Source organism: Somniosus microcephalus, chromosome 1 (genome assembly GCF_052327205.1).
Source record: "Somniosus microcephalus isolate GS21.2 chromosome 1, FLI_Smic_1.0, whole genome shotgun sequence".
Classification (NCBI taxonomy): Eukaryota; Metazoa; Chordata; class Chondrichthyes; order Squaliformes; family Somniosidae; genus Somniosus; species Somniosus microcephalus.
The window spans coordinates 339,935,469-339,957,312 of NC_140987.1; the positions used below are offsets into that span (position 1 = coordinate 339,935,469).

Sequence of the window (21,844 nt, forward strand, 5' to 3'; positions counted from 1 at the left end):
TAATGTGGAAATCGGCCAGCAAGATCAGGGGAGTAAGAGATACAGCACGAGTTGCGAATCTCCAGAACCTGCTGGTCGAGTTACACTGCTCCGGCGTTTGCTTCGCACAAACAGAATCTCGCCCTAAGCCTCCCCGTTACTTTTAAGAACTTGCTGGATTTGAACGTTAATTGCCCATTGAACGCGTCACAGAAAGTCAAGTCTGGTAATTAGCAGCCAAGTACCTTTTTAACGATGTGATAATTGTTAACACAATGTCAATCAACCTCTCCGGCCCAGACAGGGAATAAATTAATCTGTGGAGCCTCATTCCTTCAGGTGGCTTTTGGAGACTTTAAAAATGTCAATTTTGTTTTTCTTACTTTTCCTTTCTGTGTCTTGTTTCTTTCTCTCTTAATCCAATCTTTCTTTCCCTCTCTTTCTGTACCTGATTTGACTCTAATTCACCCATTCTAATTCACTATTTCCTTTCAGTCCTTCCTCTGCTTATTTCTCAATCCATTATCTCTTATTGGTTAAGGAGATACACTGTTGATCCCGTCGTTCACCAAGGTCCCAGATGGCCCGTTATCAGCTCGCACTTCCACCAAACAGCACAAAAGTTTCTTGAGCTGAAGGGTGCAGGAAAAAGTTGAACTAACGGGATGAGTCACGAGATGCCCAACTGAAATTAAGTCCATCATCCTCACCTCCAGGACCACAGAAATCCAGGTTTCCACGCTCCTGTTTTGACCAAGTACCTCGGGTCTGCTCTACTGGCCAGACCCTTCTGTTCAACAGCAGTGTTACTGCCGCTGCTGCTGCGTCTACCCTCAGCATTTGTTAAAATAGCTTCCTGGCCGCTGGGCCATTCTATCTGCTGCTCAACTGCCCTCGTTCAATCACTTATCAGCCAACCCTGTTTGCTCACTGCCATCACCCCCGACAGCCGTGTGATAACTGGAGGGAAAAGCCGGTCGTCGGTGCTGTGTCTCCCTGTCCCCACCAGCTCTCGAGCCTTGTAGTTAATTTATTTTCTCCAGAGAAGCCCCAGCCTTTAATTAATTTGCTGACTGAAGCCCGAGACTTCATTTAATTAATGTTGCTGATGTCTGAGGCCTTTTTCTGAACCCGACATCTTCTCTTCATTTTGTGTGTTTTTTTCTCCAATTTATTTACGGCTGCATTAATAGCATATTGAATTAATTAATACACACCACTGCCACCTATCTTAGTTATTTGGTGCCATTTCTCCCCGTTCTAGGGCTGCTTTATATTCATGAATGAATGACCAATCTTTATTTAATTAATTTTTCCCAGTTTCACTTTTATTTTTACTTACTCCTTTCTCTTTCCTTTCCCGTGTCCTACTCCCTCTCTCCTCATCCCGCCCGCTTCCCCCTCTCCGCCCGTCACCTCGCCCCCCAGAGCTGAGGGCCAAAGCAGCTGAAGACACAGCCGCAATGGTGCAGCAAAGGAAATCGGGATGCGCAAGAGGCCAAATTGGAGGAACGCAGAGATCTCAGAGGGTTTCAGAGCTGGAGGAGGTTACAGAGATAGGGAGGGGTGAAGCCATGGAGACATTTGAAAACAAGGATGAGAATTTTAAAATCAGTCAGATTCAGGATTCTAAGAATTAATTCCCAATTGTCCAGCATCAGCTTTCAACTTGATAGAGAAGAGAGACTGGAGTTGCGGGGATAAAGGGTGCCTGGAGTATTTTGATAAGCTCTCCCAAGAGAAGATGGGTTAGGCATTGAAATTGTTATTCACATGAGTTTGAGTTAACACATTCCATGCTGGAGAGAAGTGATGCGGAGCTATTATGTTCTTTCCTGTTGCCGTGCTACCCAGCTGCCAAAGGTCACGGTGCCAACACTGCAATGAAAGGTGGCTAACGCTGGCTCTCCTCGGTCGTCCAGCTCTGTGATACTGCCATCTCCTGGCTCCTGTCACAATGCAGGAATTACATCACTTCCAAAGGCTTCTCCTTCTCCATCTGCCTGTTTCCCAGGAGTCCATCCTTGGTCTTCTCATCCTCATTTGTACCCCACCCGTTTATATCAGAAAGTATGGGTTCAGCTTCCACATATATGCCTGTGGCACCTAGTTCCAACTATCTGCCTCCTGCATTGATCCTAATGCTGTTGTTTTACACGCTTAAGTCCCGATATTTACAGGAAGGGTGTGGGGAAAACCTGACGAGGCTTGTGATGCGGAGATCCTGCCGAATATATCGACAAGACCGCATTATAATTTTTTTTGTCCTTTCCCCATCTGGCAGCCAACAAAATTGACAGGCAGTCCTGCTGCCAGGCAGGAAAACCAGTGGCAGGAGGTCACAGCCAGGGACAGTCCCCAGCAATCGGGAGCGAGAGAGAGAGAGAGAGAGCAGGAGGGAGGGAACAATTGATTGGGCCAGGGGGCGGTGAGGTCACCCATCGCGGAAGGAGCTAGAGGGAGGCCATGATCAGCAGAGCGGAGGCCGAAAGCTTCCTTGAGCAGCCAGGGTTTGGGGGGGGGGGGGGGGAAACACTCCTGTTCCTCCTGGCTCACAAGGAGTTTTGTAATCTGAACTTGGAAGGTTTGCTTATCTGATTAAACAATTAAAACCTCTAAGATGGCAGAATGCCTTAAAGTTTTGTACAAATACCGTACTCCAAGGACCCTTTGTCCAAGTCAGTTCAACAAATCACTAGTTAGTAAATTATATATTTGTTTAATTGAGTATATAATTTACAGTTTCTGATGCAATTTATTTAGGGACTGTAATAATTTTTTTCCCTAAAAGTGTCATCAGTTCTTTGGGAATGGTTTTTCATCTGTTTTGTGGGTTACTATAAAGAGACACTGGTACTTACATTAAAGCCCCACATGTTGATATCAATACAAGGTTCACCTTCTTTATTGCCTTTTGGTGAAATCTGATTCAGAAGATGATAGTAGGCCCTTGAATCCTGAAAACAAACAAAATAGATCAGATACAAAGACCACTCTGAACAAAAGTAGATGTACTGGAATAGCAAGAGCAAGATTTAAACTGATGCCATTTATTGAGTTATGAAATGTAGCTAAAGAATTTGTATATATTTAGTGCCATTCATGGCCTCCAGACGACCCAAAGTTGCTTTACAGCCAATGAAGTACTTTTGACGTGTAGTCACTGTTATAATGTAGGAAACGCAGCAGTCAATTTGCGCACAGCAAGCTCCTACAAACAGCAAAGCGTTTAATGGCCAGATAATTTGTTTTAGTGATGCTGGCTGAGGAATAAATATTGGCCAGGACACCAGGGGGACTCCCCTGCACTTCTTAGAATAGTACCATGGGATCTTTTAAGTTCACCTAAGAGGGTAGACAGGGCATTGGTTAAATGTCTCATCCGAAAGACTCCCTCATTACTGCACTTGAGCGTCAGCCTAGATTATGGGCTCAAGTCTCTGGAGAGGGACTTGAACCCACGACCTTCTGACTCGGGTGAGAGTGCTACCCCCACTGAGCCACGGCTGACACCTCTCAATCCAGGGCAAGCTGAAAATGTCAAAATAAAATTGTTCCGGGGATGAAGGAAGACATTACAGGTAAAAATTAGGCCAAAGTGGGGACTGAGTTATTGAAGTCCATCTAATCACGGGAGGCAAACGGTCACAGAACCAGAGGAAATATTTAAACCACAAGTTACAAACAGCATCATCCTTATTGTCCACAAGGTGGCACTGCTTCCCTTTTTAAATCTGCTCTAAGAACTCTGCAAACACCACAACTTTGACATTTAATCAAAGATGTCCCGGCTGATATTTGTACAATAATCATAGAATTTAGATATAATGGTTACTAATTCACTAATACATCAGCAAGAAAAACATTCATTAATGGTCTACTGAGTCAGAAAGTGGAGGCAAATACTCTGTGATTGGTGGGGGGGGGGGGGGGGTGGGAAAAGAGGGAAATCGCAAAGGGTTTTGGTAGAATAGATGGGGAGAAACTGTTTCTACGGGCGGGAAGGCTGGTAACCAGAGGACACAGATTTAAGATAACTGGCAAATTACTCGCAGCGTAAATCTACACCCCAAATAATTACTTCAGGTAAATTTAGAGTACTGATACTCTGCACCTTACACAAAAACATCCAGTTTTAAACATGTGAAATTGGTGCTGATCTCAACCTGCATAAAATTACACCCAGAATGGAATCATTTCCCGTAATCTGCAGCAGAAAAGCGTTCCAATTATACGTCATTTCATAGGTGCAAGTACCTTGATGTCAGAGTGGAAGTTGTTGATTTTCTGGTAGCCTGCATTCTCCAAATGGTAATTAGCCCATCGTAACAACAGCTCTTCTGGAGACAGCTTCATCAGATCCTCCAGACTCTCACCATCACGGAGCAAAGCAACCAGCGCTAAGGAAACAGATTCCAATTAATCTAGAGCCTCGCTCTCTGACAGTCATTATTCATTGGTTTCATATGGGTGCCAAATATTGACATATATATTAACTCAACGCAACAATGGAGGCAATTTTCTACTTCGACACCTAGGAACATAAGGATTGCTAGAAAAGAAAAAGAAAAAGGTCCATCTCGTTCGCCTTTTACCTTCCCGGTCGGTAGTCGCTCGATACAACGATAAATGGGAGTTGTTGACTAATCATAGCAATCAATCTCTATCAATTAGTCTACAACAGACCCAGAAATGAGGCGAGGAAGCTTCCAGTGGAGGAGAGTTTGGGCAGTAACTTGGCAGAGCGGATCGCACGTCCTTTAAACAATCCTTCATTTGGGAGGGTTCTACGGCAGAAGGGCGATCACCAGATTACCTCCCAGACAGCCATGTTGAAAATTACCCCCAATATATCTACACACAATTCATATCCTATTGTTCCTTAACATCATACACTACTGCACCTCTAGGCTTTGGTCACCTGTACTGAGGGCAATTAGCTTCTTAACAGTAAATTCTGCGTCACAGCACCTCTTTCATCTAAGAGGTTTTTCAAACTGGGGTCTTTGAGCTGATTTCAGAGAAACCAGAGATCAGATTTCTGTCTTTGGCTTAGTTACCAGCACATTATTTCTGTACACTAGTCAGAAATGCTCTCTACGATGGCACCACTGTTTTCCTGTGGGCTTCTGGCACTGCCTTTTGTAAGTTAGGACAGGGAAACCCCAGGAAAGTGCCAATATTTGCCAGGTGTTGGGGGGTGGGGGGGGTGCTTCACATGGGCAAGTTTGAAAATCACCACTTTAATCCGAGCAATTCACTTGTAGCCAATTTCTCAGCATTCTTAATTTTCAAATGAGGATATAATTTAAGACCTAACCGAGCACCTTGTTCAAATTCAACATATAGAAGTAAAAAGTGAGTAATACAAGGCTGACACAAAAATGCATCAGCAGCAAAAAAAGTCTAACGAATCATTCAACAGTGCTGCAGTTGTGGATAATTAATAAAATGAATGAGCTGCATAGGTCAGAAGTGAATCAAATTTAATAATCATTTCACATGCACAGACTCAATTTGTGCAACATTGAACTATCAACACACCAATCACAACTGGACTAACGTTACTGGCAGCTTATCCATGGCCTCGCCCCTCCCTATCACTGTAATCTCCTCCTGCCCTACAACCCTCAGATATCTGCGCGCCTCCAATTCTGGCCTCTTGCGAAACCCTGATATTAATCACGCCAACATTTCCACCCGTGCTTTCAGCTGCCCAGGCCCTAAGCTCTGAAATGCCCTCTCTAAACCTCTCCACCTCTCTCTTTTCCTTTAAGACGCTCCATAAAATCTACCTCTGACCAAGCTTTTGGTCACCTCCTAATATCTCTATGTGGCTCAGTGTCAAATTTTGTTTTATAACGCTCCTGTGAAGCGCCTTGGGACATTTTACCATGTTAAAGGCGCTATATAAATACAAGTTGTTGTTGTACACAGGCTTGTTTTGAGATAGCAGCTGAAGTTCCAGGTGTTTGCTGCAGTGCTTCTCATTTGTGTTTATGGAAAAACTAATATCGTGAATCAAAATAAAGGATCACGCAACCCAAAGAAAATGTGAGTCAAGTTTCAAAAATTGAATATCTAAAGTCCCACCCACCATTGCAAAACAGAACCTTATTACATTCAACACTGCGGCAGAAACAGTTCGAAGTAGAGGTTCTCCATTGAGAAACAACTAATGCCACGGGTTAGCAAACACTAAAAGAATAATCAGTAACTGTTGCAAAAGCCGCAGGATGACATTTAATTGACTGTAATATAGTGAGAAGCAGCAGATCTAGCTGCATGTTCAAGTGACTTTTTTAAAAATTTGCTTATGGGATGTGGGCATCGCTGTCCAGGCCAGCATTTATTGCCCATCCCTAGTTGCCCTTGAGAAGGTGGTGGTGAACCGCCTTCTTGAACCACTGCAGCCCGTGTGTTGAAGGTACTCCCACAGTGCTGTTAGGGAGGGAGTTCCAGAATTGTGACCCAGCGACGATGAAGGAACGGCGATATACTTCCAAGTCAGGATGGTGTGTGACTTGGAGGGGAAATTGTAGGTGGTGGTGTTCCCATGCGCCTGCAGCCACGGTACGCCAGTGGTGGAGGGAGTGAATGTTTAAGGTAGTGGATGGGGTGCCAATCAAACGGGCTGCTTTGTCCTGGATGGTGTCGAGCTTCTCGAATGTTATTGGACCTGCACTCATCCAGGCAAGTGGAGAGTATTCCATCACACTCCTTACTTGTGCCTTGGAGATGGTGGAAAGGCTTTGGGGAGTCAGGAGGTGAGACACTCGCCGCAGAATACCTAGCCTCTGAGCTGCTCTTGTTGCCACAGTATTTATGCGGCTGGTCCAGTTAAGTTTCTGGTCAATGGTGACCCCCAGGATGATGTTGGTGGGGGATTCGGCGATGGTAATGCCGTTGAATGTCAAGGGGAGGTGGTTAGACTCTCGCTTGTTGGAGATAGTCATTGCCTGGCACTTGTGGCACAAATGTTATCTGCCACTTATCAGCTCAGGCCTGAACGTCGTCCAGGTCTTGTTACATGCTGGCATGGACTGCTTCATTATCTGAGGAGTTGTGAATGGCGCTGAACACTGTGCAGTCATCAGTGAACATCCTCATTTCTGACCTTATGTTGGAGGGAAGGTCATTGATGAAGCAGCTGAAGATGGTTGGGCCTAGGACACTGCCCTGAGGAACTCATGCAGCGATGTCCTGGGGCTGTGACGATTGACCTTCAACCACCACAACCATCTTCCTTTCTGCTAGGTATGACTCCTGCCAGTGGAGCGTTTTCCCCCCCGATTCCCATTGACTTCAGTTTTACTAGGGCTCCTTGATGCCACACTCAGTCAAATGCTGCCGTGGTGTCAAGGGCAGTCATTCTCACCTCACCTCTGGAATTCAGCTCCTTTGTCCATGTTTGGACCAAGGCTGTAATGAGGTCGGCAGCCGAGCGGTCTTGGCGGAACCCAAACTGGTTGGACAATACAGAAATATCAAAACCTGCCACCATTAAAATAAAAACAAATGGCGCAGTTATTTTGTTCTGTTAACACTATAAGCCTCTCTCATTTCCAACACATGCTGAGGACCTCTAAAAGCAAGTGATTATTACTTTTGCCTCTTCTACGTTGACTCCTGAACATGGGAGCCTGAATGGACTCTGTCGGAGCCCCAGCTCTAATACCAGGTACAATTTCAATTAACCCCTAGCTATGGTGGATGAAATACAAGCTGTCACTCATTCTAATTAGTTTATCTGCATGGTTTCACTCCCAAGTTTTGCAATAGTCAGTTTACATCATATATCATGACTATCACCCATCCTTTGCTTCACACCTCCCCAGGACTGGGTGGCATGGGAGATAATGCTTATTAAAAAAAAGTCACTTTCATATAAGAGACTGCTCAATTAAAATATTTCAACTTCTTATTTGCAGATCATTGATGCATTGTAAAATCGTGTTGGGGCTTAAGCCAACATCCATTGTTCGGCTTTAAACAAAAGCCGACTGCTCCATTAATTTACTAGTTGGTTCTTACCTTCGTTTCTACTGAGTTCGATGTCAGCAAACAGTCCGATCTTGATAATCTGCCACAGAAGTCCCAAGACCAAATGGGGCTTTCCTTCTCTCAAGTCTTGTGCACCAATATTGACAACATGGCAGCCAATGGCAGAGGCAGAGTTCAAAGCAAGATTCAGGTTTTCCTATGTAAATGAAAATGTTCAGATATCTGATCAGAGTGTACATTAAGTTCAGAAAACAGGTTAGTGATTGGCTAAGAAGTGGCACAGGCGTGCACACCTTGCAGTACAGCACGATGGTGGGACACAGGTCTGTGCTCGCAATCCCCAACACCATCCTGTTCCCGATTCCAGTGTCATTGCTATGGACAGGAGCAGAGTGGAAGACAGGTCCTGTTTTTAGAAACCTCCAAAAGGGCCTGAGCAGAACCAGAGAGCTGGGAGAAGGTTGAGACTACCCCCAATGTCACAATTGGTGCATGACCTGGGGAGAATGCACTTAGATAGTTTACGAAGATTTCAAGTGCTCTTTGGGTTTTTATTTTTTGCTGATAATATTCACCCACGTGAGATGCCCTCAAACAGAATGATCCAAGATGTTCCGACTGACCATAGAGTACGGCCTTCCTCAACTTGTTATCCAATGTTTTACCCTCGCATGCTCACTCACACTGGGATATTTTTCCAGGAACACTGCCAGTCTTCCAGTAACTTGCCCAAACTATTCGCATATAGGGAGGGGCATAACATCCAAGCTCCGAGACCATCCCTTACAAGGCCATCCAACACATCATTGAGGACATCAAACACTTCTCTTCCTTCCACGGATTTCGAGCTGGAGAACACATCTCGGAAGGCTGCATGGGGTACTAGGTTGAAAGGTTTAAGAAATTTGATGAAAGCAATGTAAATGGGTTTCTCCTGAGCCTTATGACATTCTAGAATCCTGTTTGAAGCCCCAATCTGCCCTATGCATTCCTTACAAGACCAAAGTGGTAAAATATTGATGGTGAGTTTCTTAGGAGCTGCATTTTCCACAGCAGTGTATTCCTGAGGAAGCAGGATTATAATAAAATTTAAAATACATCATACTCTAGTAGACTGAGCTGCAAAAACGACTTTATATAGCGCCTTTAACGCAGTAAAACGTCCCAAGGTGCTTCACAGGAGTGCAACCAGATAACAGTTGACACCAAGCCAAAGCAGGCGATATTCAGAGAGATGACTAAAAGCTCGGTCAAAGAGCATATGGGATCCTTGGCTTTACTAATAGAGGAATAGAGTACATCAGCAAGGAAGTTATGCTAAACTTTTATAAAACACTGGTTAGGCCTCAGCCAGAGTATTGTGTTCAATTCTGGGCACGGCAGTTTAGGAAGGATGTCAAGGCCTTGGAGAGGGTACAGAAGAGATTTACTACAATGGTTCCAGGGATGAAGGGCTTCAGTTATGTGGAGAGACAGGAGAAGCTGGAGTTGTTCTCCCTAGAGCAGAGAAGGTTAAGAGGAGATATTATGGAGGTGTTCAGTCATGAATGGTTTGGATAGAGTGGAGAGAGTAAATAGGGAACAACTGTTTCCAGTGATAGAAGGGTCGGTAACCAGAGGAAACAGATTTATGGTGATTGGCACAGCAAGTCATTGTGATCTGGAATGCACTGCCTGAAAAAGGGTGGTGGAAGCAGATTCAATAATAACATTCAAAGGGAAATTGGATAAATACTTGAAGGGACAACATTTACAGGGCTATGGGGAAAGAGCAGGGGAGTGGGATTAATTAGATTGCTCTACTAAAGAACCGGCAAAGGCACGATGGGCCAAATGGCATCCTCGTGTGCTGTATCATTCTGATTCTAAGAGGTAGGTTTTAAGGAGCATCTTAAAAAGGAGGAGAAATGGAAAGGCGGAAAGGGTTAAGGAGGAAATTCCAGAGCTTAGGGTCTAGACGGCTGAAGGCACAGCTACCAATGGTGGGGCTAAGGAAATGGAGCATGCACCAAAAGCCAGAATTGAAGGAACACAGTTCCTGGAGGGTTTTAGGGGTGAAGGTGGTTACAGAGATAAGGTGGGCCGATTATGGTTTCAGTGGATAAATGCCTTCAAGAATTAAACTTCAAGGTAGCTGCACAATGCCTGTCTTGACTTGGCAAACTTTGTTAAAATAGTTGCCCCTCCCCCACTTGACAGGCATCAATCCCAAGGAAGACGTTCCCCCAGGGCCTTGACACTCGTATTGGTACAGGCAACAGTTGATGCCAAGGCAGTTTCAGCACTGTCCAAAAGAAAGAGGACCATGGATTCCAGTAACCCGAGGGAAATTATCTTTCTGCAAAATGGTCAGACTTTGCCATCTTCTTTAAAGAAGGAAAAGCTAAGAGGACAAAGTAAGGGTTCTCATTCCAGAAACCCCAGCCAGCCCCAGGAGTGGGGTCTGGACAGAATGCAATCTTAGCACATCACATCTGATGTGTATAATTTGAGGATAGCCGCCTCAGTCGAGAATCCAGCATAGGCACGCCCGTTGCAACATCCTCCCTCCAAGGAGGAGACCAAAAAATTGAGAATATAGGAAGAAAGAAGACACCCTACAACTGAACATTTAACAACATGTGGCTGCAGATCTTGCGGAATACATTGGTGGATGTTGGCCATGGTCATTCAGATCGAGCTAGGTCACAGCAGGCTGCTACTGAAAGTGGCATTTGGTTAACAAAAGTGCAAGAATTTGCACATTAAACTCTGAAAATCTATAGACCAAACTTATTAAAACTTTTTCTGGTGTGCTGACAAAGTAATCATGGAATCTTACAGCACAGAGGGGGGATTATTTGGCCCATTGTGCCTGCTCTTTGAAAGAGCTATCCAATTAGTCCCCCGCTCTTTCCGCATAGCCCTGAAAACTTTTGCTTTGAATCTACTGTTAATAACAGGAGAAAAATAACAGAGTGCCCCTACCCAGGCATGGCTTCATAGGCAGCGAAGTGGGCAAAGATCTGACTGACCAGTGAGAATTCCTGGACGTGACCATGCCCCAGGTAATTCTGTTCTCTACCACCCTCCCAAAAAAAGGAAACCAATTGCTATCTGTACATGGAAGCTAAACAAACCGGGAAGAATCAACTTTACTAGTAAAGAAGTAACTTGTTGCCAGAATACTCATCACCACTACAAACACTACATTCCAGTGTTGCCAAGATTATTTAACATGGCGATCATTAATCTGAAAATAAGGCCTAGGTTCCTGTTACCTGAATAGTAAATGCTGTGAGCTTTTTCTTGTTGATAGTTCTTTCATCAATTGTATCAGGCACAGAGAGGTTGATCATTTTGCTGAAAGTGGAGAAGGGGATCATTAACGGTAGGCCAAACCACCCAACATCTGATGTCTAAACAATACCGTAATTTACAGTAGCTGACAGAGGCAACCAAGTGTGGTCTTAATCCACAATATCTATTATGCCAACAAACTCAAAACTTTCAAAACATATCAAGAACCACATCAGTTCAGTTTCATCAGTTCATTTGAAGTATTCACTTGCATTTGAACCTCAGTAGTTGGCGAGAAGCTCTGATGCTGAAATCAATAAATCTTGTCATTTGCGTGTGAAGACCAGAAAAAAAAAACGACCACGAAAGCTGCCTTTGCCGTAAAATTGGTTTACTAATGTCCTCCAGAGAAGGGAGCCAGCCACTCCTCCCCAGTCTGGCATATGCTGGACTCCAGTCCCATACTATGTTGCTGACTCTTAATGCCCTCTGAAGTGGCCTAGCAATCCAATCAGTTCTGAAGGCAAATTGCTACTAAAAAGGCCCACCATCAAATGCACAGGGCATAAACGTGGCTTTGCCAGCATTGTGCATATCTCGAGAACAAGTCACTTTTTTCTTTTTAAAAGAGAGAAGCTGATCTTAGATCAGATTGGAAGTGTGTTTTACCAAATTTGATTGGTACAAGAGGCAAGAAGGGTGCATTCTTGAGGGCTTTGATAATTCTGGAGCAGTTCACACAAGGTGGTCAAATTATGATTGTCGACAGTGATCGCAGTATTTGAACAAATCTAAGCTGCTTTCTACCTTTATCAATCATTTCACTAGACTACAAAGTTCATTTTACTTTGCAAGTCTGTCAGCACACTAGATAAATATGCTGCTACAGGTCCCAATGTCACAATATTTACTGTGATTTGATCAGATTTTGTGTCTATTTGATACTGAATGAAATTTTCAGCAGTCTTGCCAGCAAACATGAATGGCTTACCTTCTAAGTATTTTCAGCAAATTATTCTATCAATCCCCAGGTTGACAAATTCCCATCTATTGTGGTAATTGAATGTTGATTCCTGTACAGTACTTTTATCAAATCTTGTGTCCCACTTGATACTAAACACGTAACTCTCAAACAGCATTCTAAACTGACCCTGACACACCTGTAACCCAGATCAATTCTAAAATTGGATCAACTATTCAGATCAACTAAACAGACCAGGGGTCAGAATTTTAAGTTATACAAGGCCAGAACTAGGTTAGATGTCAGAATAGTGGACCTCGAACAGGCTGCCAGCTGGTGCCGTGGACACCCAATTAACTAAACCCCTTCAAACGAGGACGGCTGGGGCGGAGATCACCTCGTACAAACGGTAGGTACTGCATGGCATTAATCAGGGTCAGAGTGGTCTCCTGAACTAGTTTAATCACCTACGGTGGGGTCGGAGAGGAATTTCCCAGATTTCTTCCCCCCCTAATTGGCATTTTTTTTAATTTTTTTTTTTTTTTTTTTTAAATAGGAACAGGAGAAGGCGTTTTAGCCCCTTGAGCCTGTTCCGCCATTCAATGAGATCATGGCTGATCTGTGACCTAACTCCATATATTCAGCTTCTCGCCTCTCCCAGAAGATCACATGTGCGGAGTGTATATATTGTGATGCACAAGGCATCCATGATCTGTGGGACAGGCTGGATTTCCTGTTCATCATTGTTCATATAATCGTAGCAAATCTCCCACAGTCCACAAAAAAGACAACCACTGCCTCGAACTGCTCTCACTCTCACATAGCAGCATGCTGCAAACCAAAGGAAATTGACAGCAAAGTCGACACGGACCCTTCATCCCAGCTACACAATAGGCTAGCACCCTAGTTACATTAGCTTAGTGAAACTTTCAAAGAACGTTTTAACAGGTGGGAGATAAGTAGTTAGCACCATGACATGTGAAACTCAAACAGGTTTCCTCACATTTGGATAAAGTCAAGCAACAGAATGATACCAGAGCTTAAAGGGTTAAATTATGAAGACCGGTTGCTTAAACTAGGCCTGTGCTCCCTTGAGTTTAGAAGGCCGAGGGATAACCTAATCGAGGAATAAAGGAATTCGATAGGGTAGAAACAGAGAATCTATTTCCTCTGATGGGGGAATCCAGGACAAAGGGGCACAATCTTAAAATTAGAAGCAGGCATCTTTTGGAGTGAAACCAGGAAGCACTTTTTCACAAAACCAAAATACTGCGGATGCTGGAAATCTGAAATAAAAACAGAAAATGCTGAGAATACTCAGCAGATCAGGCAGCATCTGTGCAGAGAGAAACAGGGTTAACGTTTCAGGTCAATGACCTTTCGAGAAGCACCTTTTCACAAAGAATAGTGGAAATCTGGAACTCCCCCACCAAACTCGTGTTCAGGAGAGGTTTAGGTGTCCTAGTTAAGAAATGCAGAGTGAGTTAGCACGCAGGTACAGCAAGCAATTAGGAAGGCAAATGGGATGTTGGCCTTTATTGTTAGAGGGTCAGAGTACAAAAGTAAGGGAGTCTTACTACAATTGTACAGGGCTCTGGTGAGACCATACCTGGAGTACTGTGGTCAGTTTTGGCCTCCTTATTTAAAGGAAGGATATACTTACCTTAGAGACGGTGCAACAGAGGTTCACTAGATTGATTCCTGGGATGAGAGGGTTGTCCTAGGAGGAGAGGTTGAGTAGATTGGGCCTATACTCTCTGGAGTTTAGAAGAAAGAGGTGATCTCATTGAAACATAAGATTCTGAGGGGGATTGACAGGATAAATGCTGAGAGATCATTTCCCCTGGCTGGAGAGTCCAGAACTAGTCTCAGGATAAGGGGCTGGCCTTTTAAGACTGAGATGAGAAGGAATTTCTTCGCTCAGAGTGTAGTGTATGTGCCTTTAAGTCAGAACTACTTTTACAGCTCCTGTATACTGTAGTACTGGCAGTGACCACACCGGTATATAAGCTTTGCGCATGCCTCTGTACCCCCAGTCTTGAGACTACCCTCCTCCAGTAAAGACCTGTCTATTGTTAATGTACAGCATCCGTGTGATTATTTGATAACAGCATATCCACCTGAACCACGGATCCAACAGTGGTGACGAGTGTCGATTCGAATCTACCTGCAACATTAAAAAAAAAAAAATTGTCGAGGCCAGGAACACAGGCGTCGACCACGAGCAACCGCCCAGCAGTCAGGCAGAGATTGAACTTCGCAGGGGAAGCTGTGGAGAGCCGGGCTTGGTTCCCCAGCCACGACGAGCAGCAAGAGACCGACGACATGTCCAGCGCAGACCCTTCCTGAGCAGCAGCGGCTGGAGCCGACCGACGGCAAAGAAAAAGCCGAGCAGCGTCGACGGGGTAAGACAGAGGGTGAAAAGCACAGGGCGCAGCCGGGGGTTGAACACCGAGCGGCGTCGAGAATAGAAAACAAACTGGAGAGGGTAAAGAAACAGCCGGGTTCTAGACTGACCAGCGTCGAAAAATATAAAAAAGAACACGCAGAGCACAGCTAGGGCTCACGGGCTGAACAGGGTCCGCGGGGCGAAGAAAGGGGAGCGCGGGAGATGCCATTGAGCCACGGAGAAGGAAGAGCGTGGGAGGCGCCATTTTTAGAAGCCACAGCGGAGGAGAAGGGCGAGGGCGGGAAGGAAGGAAAGCGCGGGAGACGCCATTTTGTGCCAGCGGAGAAGAAGGGGAAGCGCGGGAGGCGCCATTTTTGACAGTTAACTCACACCCAAGGATGCCGAAGAGTGGCAGTATCTCTACGTTCGACAATGAAGTCGAAGATTGGGCGACATATGTGGAACGTATTGAGGTGTACTGCAGGGCGAATGAAGTGCCAGATGCTAATAAAGCACTGGTTCTGTTCAATTCCATGGGTGCAAAAACTTATGGGTTACTGCGAAATCTAATAACCCCAGAGAAGCCGGTAAACAAGAATTTTGAAAGCATAGTAGAAATCCTACAGGACCACTTAAACCCCACACCGCTGCTGATAGCAGAACGATTTAAGTTCCATAAAAGGAACCAACACAAAGACGAAAGCAATGCTGAGTACCTAACGGAACTGCGCAAGCTATCGAAACACTGCCAGTTTGGAGCAGGACTTGCAGATACGTTAAGGGACAAGTTTGTGTGTGGGCTACAAAGTGAAGGAACCCAGAAACGGCTTCTTTCAGAAAAGGACCTTACGCTGGAAAAAGCTTTCAGTATGGCAGTATCACACGAAGCAGCCGCAAGGGGCGCTGCAGAGATACAACGGAGACCGCAAGAATATGGCACCAATGAAATGACCTATGGAACAGGGAAGTGCTATCGCTGCGGCAGAACAACACATGACCAGAAAGATTGTTGGTTCAAGGACCAAGTGTGCAGACAGTGTGGGAAAGCAGGACACATAGCAAGAGTCTGCAGGTCTGGGAAGAAAACCAACAGTAAGAAATCTCCACAGGAGAAGTACAAAAAGGTACACCAGGTGATGGACAGTGGTTCAGGCGAACAGAAAAGTGACAGACTCCAGAAGCAAGGAGCTGGGTTGTCTGAAACTACATAAGGTAACAGAAATGGAGGATCACCAGACTATCTGGGTTACACTCAAGATAGACTGAGTCCAAGTGGAAATGGAATTGGACACAGGGTCAGCTCTAACAGTCATAAATCAAAGAGACTACAAGCGGCTATTTTCACACATACCCTTGAAAGCTACAGAGATTATCTTGAAGACGTATACGGGGGCAAAAAGTCCACCCCAAAGGAAAAATAAGGGTGAGTGTGACATATAAAGGCCAGGAAATACCTAAAATGGATATACCTGTATATGTATTGCCAGATGGAGGACCACCACTGCTAGGACGTGAATGGATCCGGAAGATACAATTAGATTGGCATTCCATACAGGCACTGAAGGTTGAGGCCAAAAAGGATGACGACGTCACACCTGGACGACTGTCAAAAATGCTAACTGACGCAAAAGAAGTGTTCCAGGAGGGACTAGGAACACAAAGGAATAACAGCAACGATTAAAATGGAGGAAAATGCAAGCCCAAAGTTTCTGAAGGCCAGACCAGTGCCTTATGCGATCAGACCAGCTGTTGAAGCAGAGCTGGAGGGGTTGGAACGTTCAGGAATACTGTCCAAAGTGGACTGGAGCGAGTGGGCTACACCCATTGTTCCTTTAATGAAGAGGTCGTTGAGTAATACGCCTGGGGAACCAAAGAAGGTCCGCATCTGTGGGGATTTTAAGGTGACAGTGAACCCAGTCCTTCACACGGTACAATATCCGTTTCAACGAATTGAGGATATTTTCACCTCGCTATCTGGAGGTAAACACTTCACTAAAATTGATCTAGCCCAGGCGTACTTGCAAATGGAGGTAGAAGAAGCTTCGAAACATTACCTTACGATCAACACCCATAAAGGTCTCTATCAATACAACCGGCTGATGTTTGGAGTAGCCTCGGCTCCGGCTATCTGGCAAAGGGCGATGGATCAGGTCCTGCAAGGGGTTCCAGGGACCCAGTGTTATTTGGACGACATCTTGATCACGGGCGAAAATGACGGTGATCACCTCGCCAACTTGGAGAAGGTGCTCACCAGATTAAAAGGAGTATGGGCTACGAGCTAATCGCCACAAGTGCGAGTTTTTCCAGAAACAGATCTCGTATTGTGGCCATGTCATCGATGAAGAGGGGTTACATAAGTCCCCTGACAAGACTGAGGCAGTAGTCAAGGCTCCAGCACCGGAAAATGTGTCACAACTGAGGTCGTTCCTCGGGCTGGTAAACTACTAGCACAAGTTCTTACCAAATTTGTCTACGGTATTACACTCACTGAACACCCTACTGCAAACAGGGGTACCATGGAAGTGGGATGACGAGCGTAGACGAGCTTTCCAGAAGTGTAAAGAATTGATCACATCCAAAGAGGTGTCGGCCCATTTCAACCCAGCACTACCAATTCGTTTGGCATGTGATGCATCACCCTATGGTATTGGAGCGGTGCTGTCGCACAAATTCCCAGACGGGTTGGAGAGGCCAGTAGCCTTTGCGTCTCGGTCACTAACCTCAGCTGAGCGCAACTACGCCCAGATTGACAGGGAGGCCCTCAGCCTAGTCTGGGGAGTAAATAAATTCAACCACTATCTGCATGGGCAGAAGTTCACCTTGCTGACTGACCACCAACCACTTGTCTCCATCTTTAATCCTAAGAAGGGCGTTCCAGTGATGACTGCACAGCGGTTACAAAGATGGTCCCTGTTTCTAGGGGTGAATCAATATGAAATAGAATATAAAGGCACGAAACAGCATGGGAACGCTGATGGGCTATCGCGCCTGCCACTGCCTACTGTGGAGGAAGCACCAGCAGTGGACCCTATCGAGATATTTTATTCGTCAATAATTGAACGATTGCCAGTAACAAACGCGGATATAGAGAAGGAGACCCGCAATGATCCGACGCTGTCACGGGTATATGAATTGACGGTGAGGGGATGGCCAACACATGGCGACTCACTGTTGCCAGCATTCTCATCCAGAAGAGAACAGCAGTCAGTATGCTAGGGGACAGTGATGTGTGGATTCAGAGTGGTGATTCCACCCAAGTTAAGGGAGAGTGTGCTAAATGAGCTACATGAAGGTCATCTGGGGGGGGGGGGGGGGGGGGAGTGAAAATGAAAAGCCTTGCTAGGGCTTGTGTGGTGGCCAGGAATCGATCAACAAATCGAAGACCTAACTAAGAGCTGCTTAGGATGCCAGAAGGTCCAAAATGCACCACTACATGCCCCTCTACACCCATGGGAGTGGCCCTCCTCTCCATGGCAACGGGTGCATATTGATTTTGCTGGTCCATTCATGGACTCAATGTTCTTAATAGCAGTGGATGCTCATTCAAAGTGGCCTGAGGTGATAAAAATGTCTTCAACCACTACAGAGAAAACAATTGCAGTCCTACGGACCATATTTGCCAGAAACAGTTTGCCAGAGCAGATTTGCTCTGATAATGGACCACAGTTTGTGTCCGACGAGTTCGAAATATTTATGAGAAGGAATGGGGTAAGGCATTACACATCTGCCCCGTATCATCCAGCCACAAATGGATTGGCTGAGAGGTTCGTACAAACCTTTAAGACGACGATAAAGGCCATGTGCGACGATGAAATTCCACTACAGCATAAGATGGACAATTTCTTATTAGCCTACCGAAACGCGACACATGCAGTTACCAACCAGACCCCGGCCATGATGTTCTTTAACCGAAGGTTGAGATCTCGTCTGGACTTGCTCAGCCCAAATGTGCGAAGAAATGTTGAGGACAAACAATTCCAGCACATCCATGAGAAGCCGACAAGGAGCTTCAATGTAGGGCAACCCGTCTTGGCCCGTGACTATCGAACAGAGAAAAGGCAACCCGGAACGATATGTACAAGGCAGGGGCCATTAATGTACACAATGGATGTCGGGGAGATCATTGTGAGACGCCACATCGATCAGATCTTAGCGTCACAGGAACACGTCAACCCCATGTCTCGAGTACCTGGGGATGAACCCGACATACCGGTAGCATCTACTTCAGACCCAGTAGCAGTGGAACCCGATGAACTACCCGATGAAAAGGGGTCAGAATCGTCTCTGCACCAAGAACAAGAACCTCCGGAAAGGCGCTATCCCGAAAGCGTCAGGAAGCCGCCCCAAAGACTGAATCTATAAATGGACTTTTGTTGTTTAATGTACATGTTGAAATGTTAATTGTTATTTGAATATTAGGGGTACTACTAATCTAAAAGGGGAGGAATTGTAGTGTATGTGCCTTTAAGTCAGAACTACTTTTACAGCTCCTGTATACTGTAGTACTGGCAGTGACCACACCGGTATATAAGCTTTGCGCATGCCTCTGTACCCCCAGTCTTGAGACTACCCTCCTCCAGTAAAGACCTGTCTATTGTTAATGTACAGCATCCGTGTGATTATTTGATAACAGCATATCCACTGAACCACGGATCCAACACAGAGGGTTGTGAATCTTTGGAATTCTCCGTCCCAAAGTGCTGTGGATGCTCATTCGTTGAGTGTAGGTGATTGGAGCGCTAAATCAGGCGCTGCATACCTGTCTTAAGGCGCAAAGGCCGAGGAGCGAGGTGCTAACTCAGAGCGCAGGCGCAGGTGATGTCAGTTAGCGATGGAACACAGACACACTGGCGCCGGACAGTTCTTAAAGGGGAGGGTCGATCTTGCTCTCCAGCCACACCCTGTTCATTGGAGCCTTGAATCTCGGCCTGGAGAGACCTGTGACTACATTTTCCAACCAAGGACTATGGAGAGGGTGAGAGAATGAGCTCAGCGCTTCAGTGAGCGGGCCTTGGAGGCTCTGGTTGGTACGGTGGAGCGCAGATCTATACTCTACCCTGAAAGTGGCAGGAGGCCTTTGCCGCGCGACTACAGAAGAGTGTGGAGGGAGGTGGCTCAGCATGTCTCCTCTAGGAGCATGGTGCCCAGGACCCATATTCAATGTCGCAAAAAGTTCAACGACTTCACTCGGGTCATCAGGCTGAGTGGCTTTTTTTCCCCCAATATCTCTCCATCTCAACCTCACTATGGCCAGAGGGTCTTAAAACCCCAATGCCCAACACTCATCCAACACCTATGGCCCTCTCATGAAACACACACGCACATTCCACACTTTGCATACAGTAAGGGCTATTCAACTATGGGAGGCACATCAGGCAAGACCATGGCTACATATTTACTCAGACGCCGTCCTTTTTCTTGCAGGCCAAGCTAGCTCATAATTGGAGACAGCAGCAACGGACGGGTGGAGGGTGGCCTCAGCTGCAATCCCTCAGCAATCTCGAGGCACGCGTCCATTGGATTGTGGCAAGCCAAGTGATCGGTCCCGTCGCCCCTGGAGAGGCCGACCCCATTCGGGACAGCAATGGTAAGGTCATCAGCTTTCTCTCCTCTCTCATTCCACTTGTCCCTCACAACAGCAGCCTTTGACACTTTCAATCCAACTTACTAAATCGCTGCACTCCGTCCTCCCTTACTGCCCCCCTGTCCTGACGCTAAAGCCACTTTTTTACCTCCCTGCTTTCAGATGGTAATTCACCAGCTGAGGAGACGGGCCCTCAAGCTGCCGGCGAGAAGGAAGAGGAATCCGGAGCATCTGCGCCACCCTCTCCTGAAGAAGCCTATGCTCACACTGGGAACACGTCTTCCCTGGAGGGGAGCAAGGAGGAAGGGTCTGATGAGGGTGATGCTCCAGGACCCAGCGGGCTGCAGCAACACAATGTGGCTAGGGAAGCTCGGGGGCCTTCTCCCCGGAGGGAGAGATGGCCAGCGAGTTCTGATGCACTGGACGCAGAGGAGCGGCTCATCGCTGAAATGAACACCCAGGCAGTGGACATGCACACTCAGCTCATGGGTGCAGTGGGAAGGGTGCCCGAATGCATTGATGCACTGGCAAGGAGTGTGGAGCACTTTGCTGTAGCACAGGCGGATGTCACGCTAATGCTTCGTGCTGCAATTCAGTCACTGGCTGCCATGATCCCATCTCAGACTGCTCTCATGCAGACTCAGATTGAGGCTATGCAAGCACTGACTGCTGCCATCGTTGCTGGTTCGGACACATTTCCCCGGGGCTCTCACCACGCCGCAGCAGGCCAGCAATCTGTGCTCCAGCAGATTGCTCTGGACACTGAGGTGCTACCCCGTGGGACTGCCAGTGTGTCGGTCGAGCAGGGAGTTGCTGTCCTCTCAAGATGACAGTATTCCTGCTGCCACCACTGTCACTTCCCCATTGCACTTGCCACCGCCTGTAGCCCAGAATGCTGCCGCCCATGCAGAGTTGGTGCAGTCTGCAGCCAGCCCCTTCAGGCCCAGAGCTGGTCGAGGCCGTCCTTCCAGAGCATCTGTAGTCTCAGGATCTGACATTCAGCAGCCTTCCACCAGCCTTGCTGCAGCCACTGGGGCCCCATTACGGAGGAGTAGGGTGGGAAGGGAGGAAGTGCGCAAGGGAAGGCGGTCACCCTCGATGGGCAAAAAGTAGGAAGTGTGACGAAATGTTGGTCAATTTTTTTATTGAAGGCAGAGGTTGGTGTTCAAACTTTTGTTGTGTGTTTTGGACATTATCTCCAGGTTGTGAGAACCAGTTATGTTAATGAATGATTATTTGTTTCTATTAGTTTGTCATGAAGAAATGACAGAGTTTGTAAAATAAAAGTTTTTGTAGTCAAAATGTACAGGTTTGACCTTTGGAATCATTGCTGCCTTGGTCAGCTTAGGGGGGTGTGGGTTGCTTTCATTCATGTTGTTTTCCATGCCAGAAGCCATTTCCTCAGTAGGGGCCTAGAAGCAGCTTGTTATCAGCCGTTGATGGACGGTCCTTGCAGTTTCAACATTGTGGGCCTCCCTCCTGCCTTGGTGCTGCTGCTGATCATCCTCCTCCTCTGGTGGTGCTCCAAAGCCTGGTGGCATTGGCTGGGTCCTCAGGATTGCCAGGTTATGCAGCACACAACTATGAAGAGGGAGGCTCGCTCAGGCGAGTACTGCAGGGCTCCTCCGGAGTGGTCCAGACAGCGGAA

At 46.3% G+C, this 21,844-nt stretch overlaps 1 protein-coding gene across 3 annotated transcripts in view; it reads right to left on the reverse strand.

Moving 5' to 3' along the window:
- Positions 1-21,844, reverse strand: part of LOC147124938 (plastin-3-like) — a 135,634-nt gene that overhangs the window by 22,836 nt on the left and 90,954 nt on the right. For all 3 annotated transcript variants that reach the window (XM_085994915.1, XM_085994923.1, XM_085994934.1), the window contains exons 6-9: positions 11,244-11,325; positions 8,014-8,179; positions 4,237-4,379; positions 2,841-2,936 (exon numbers count right to left, since the gene is read on the reverse strand). In XM_085994915.1, the coding sequence (XP_085851041.1) occupies positions 2,841-2,936; positions 4,237-4,379; positions 8,014-8,179; positions 11,244-11,325 (487 nt within the window). The remainder of the gene's footprint in view (positions 1-2,840; positions 2,937-4,236; positions 4,380-8,013; positions 8,180-11,243; positions 11,326-21,844) is intronic.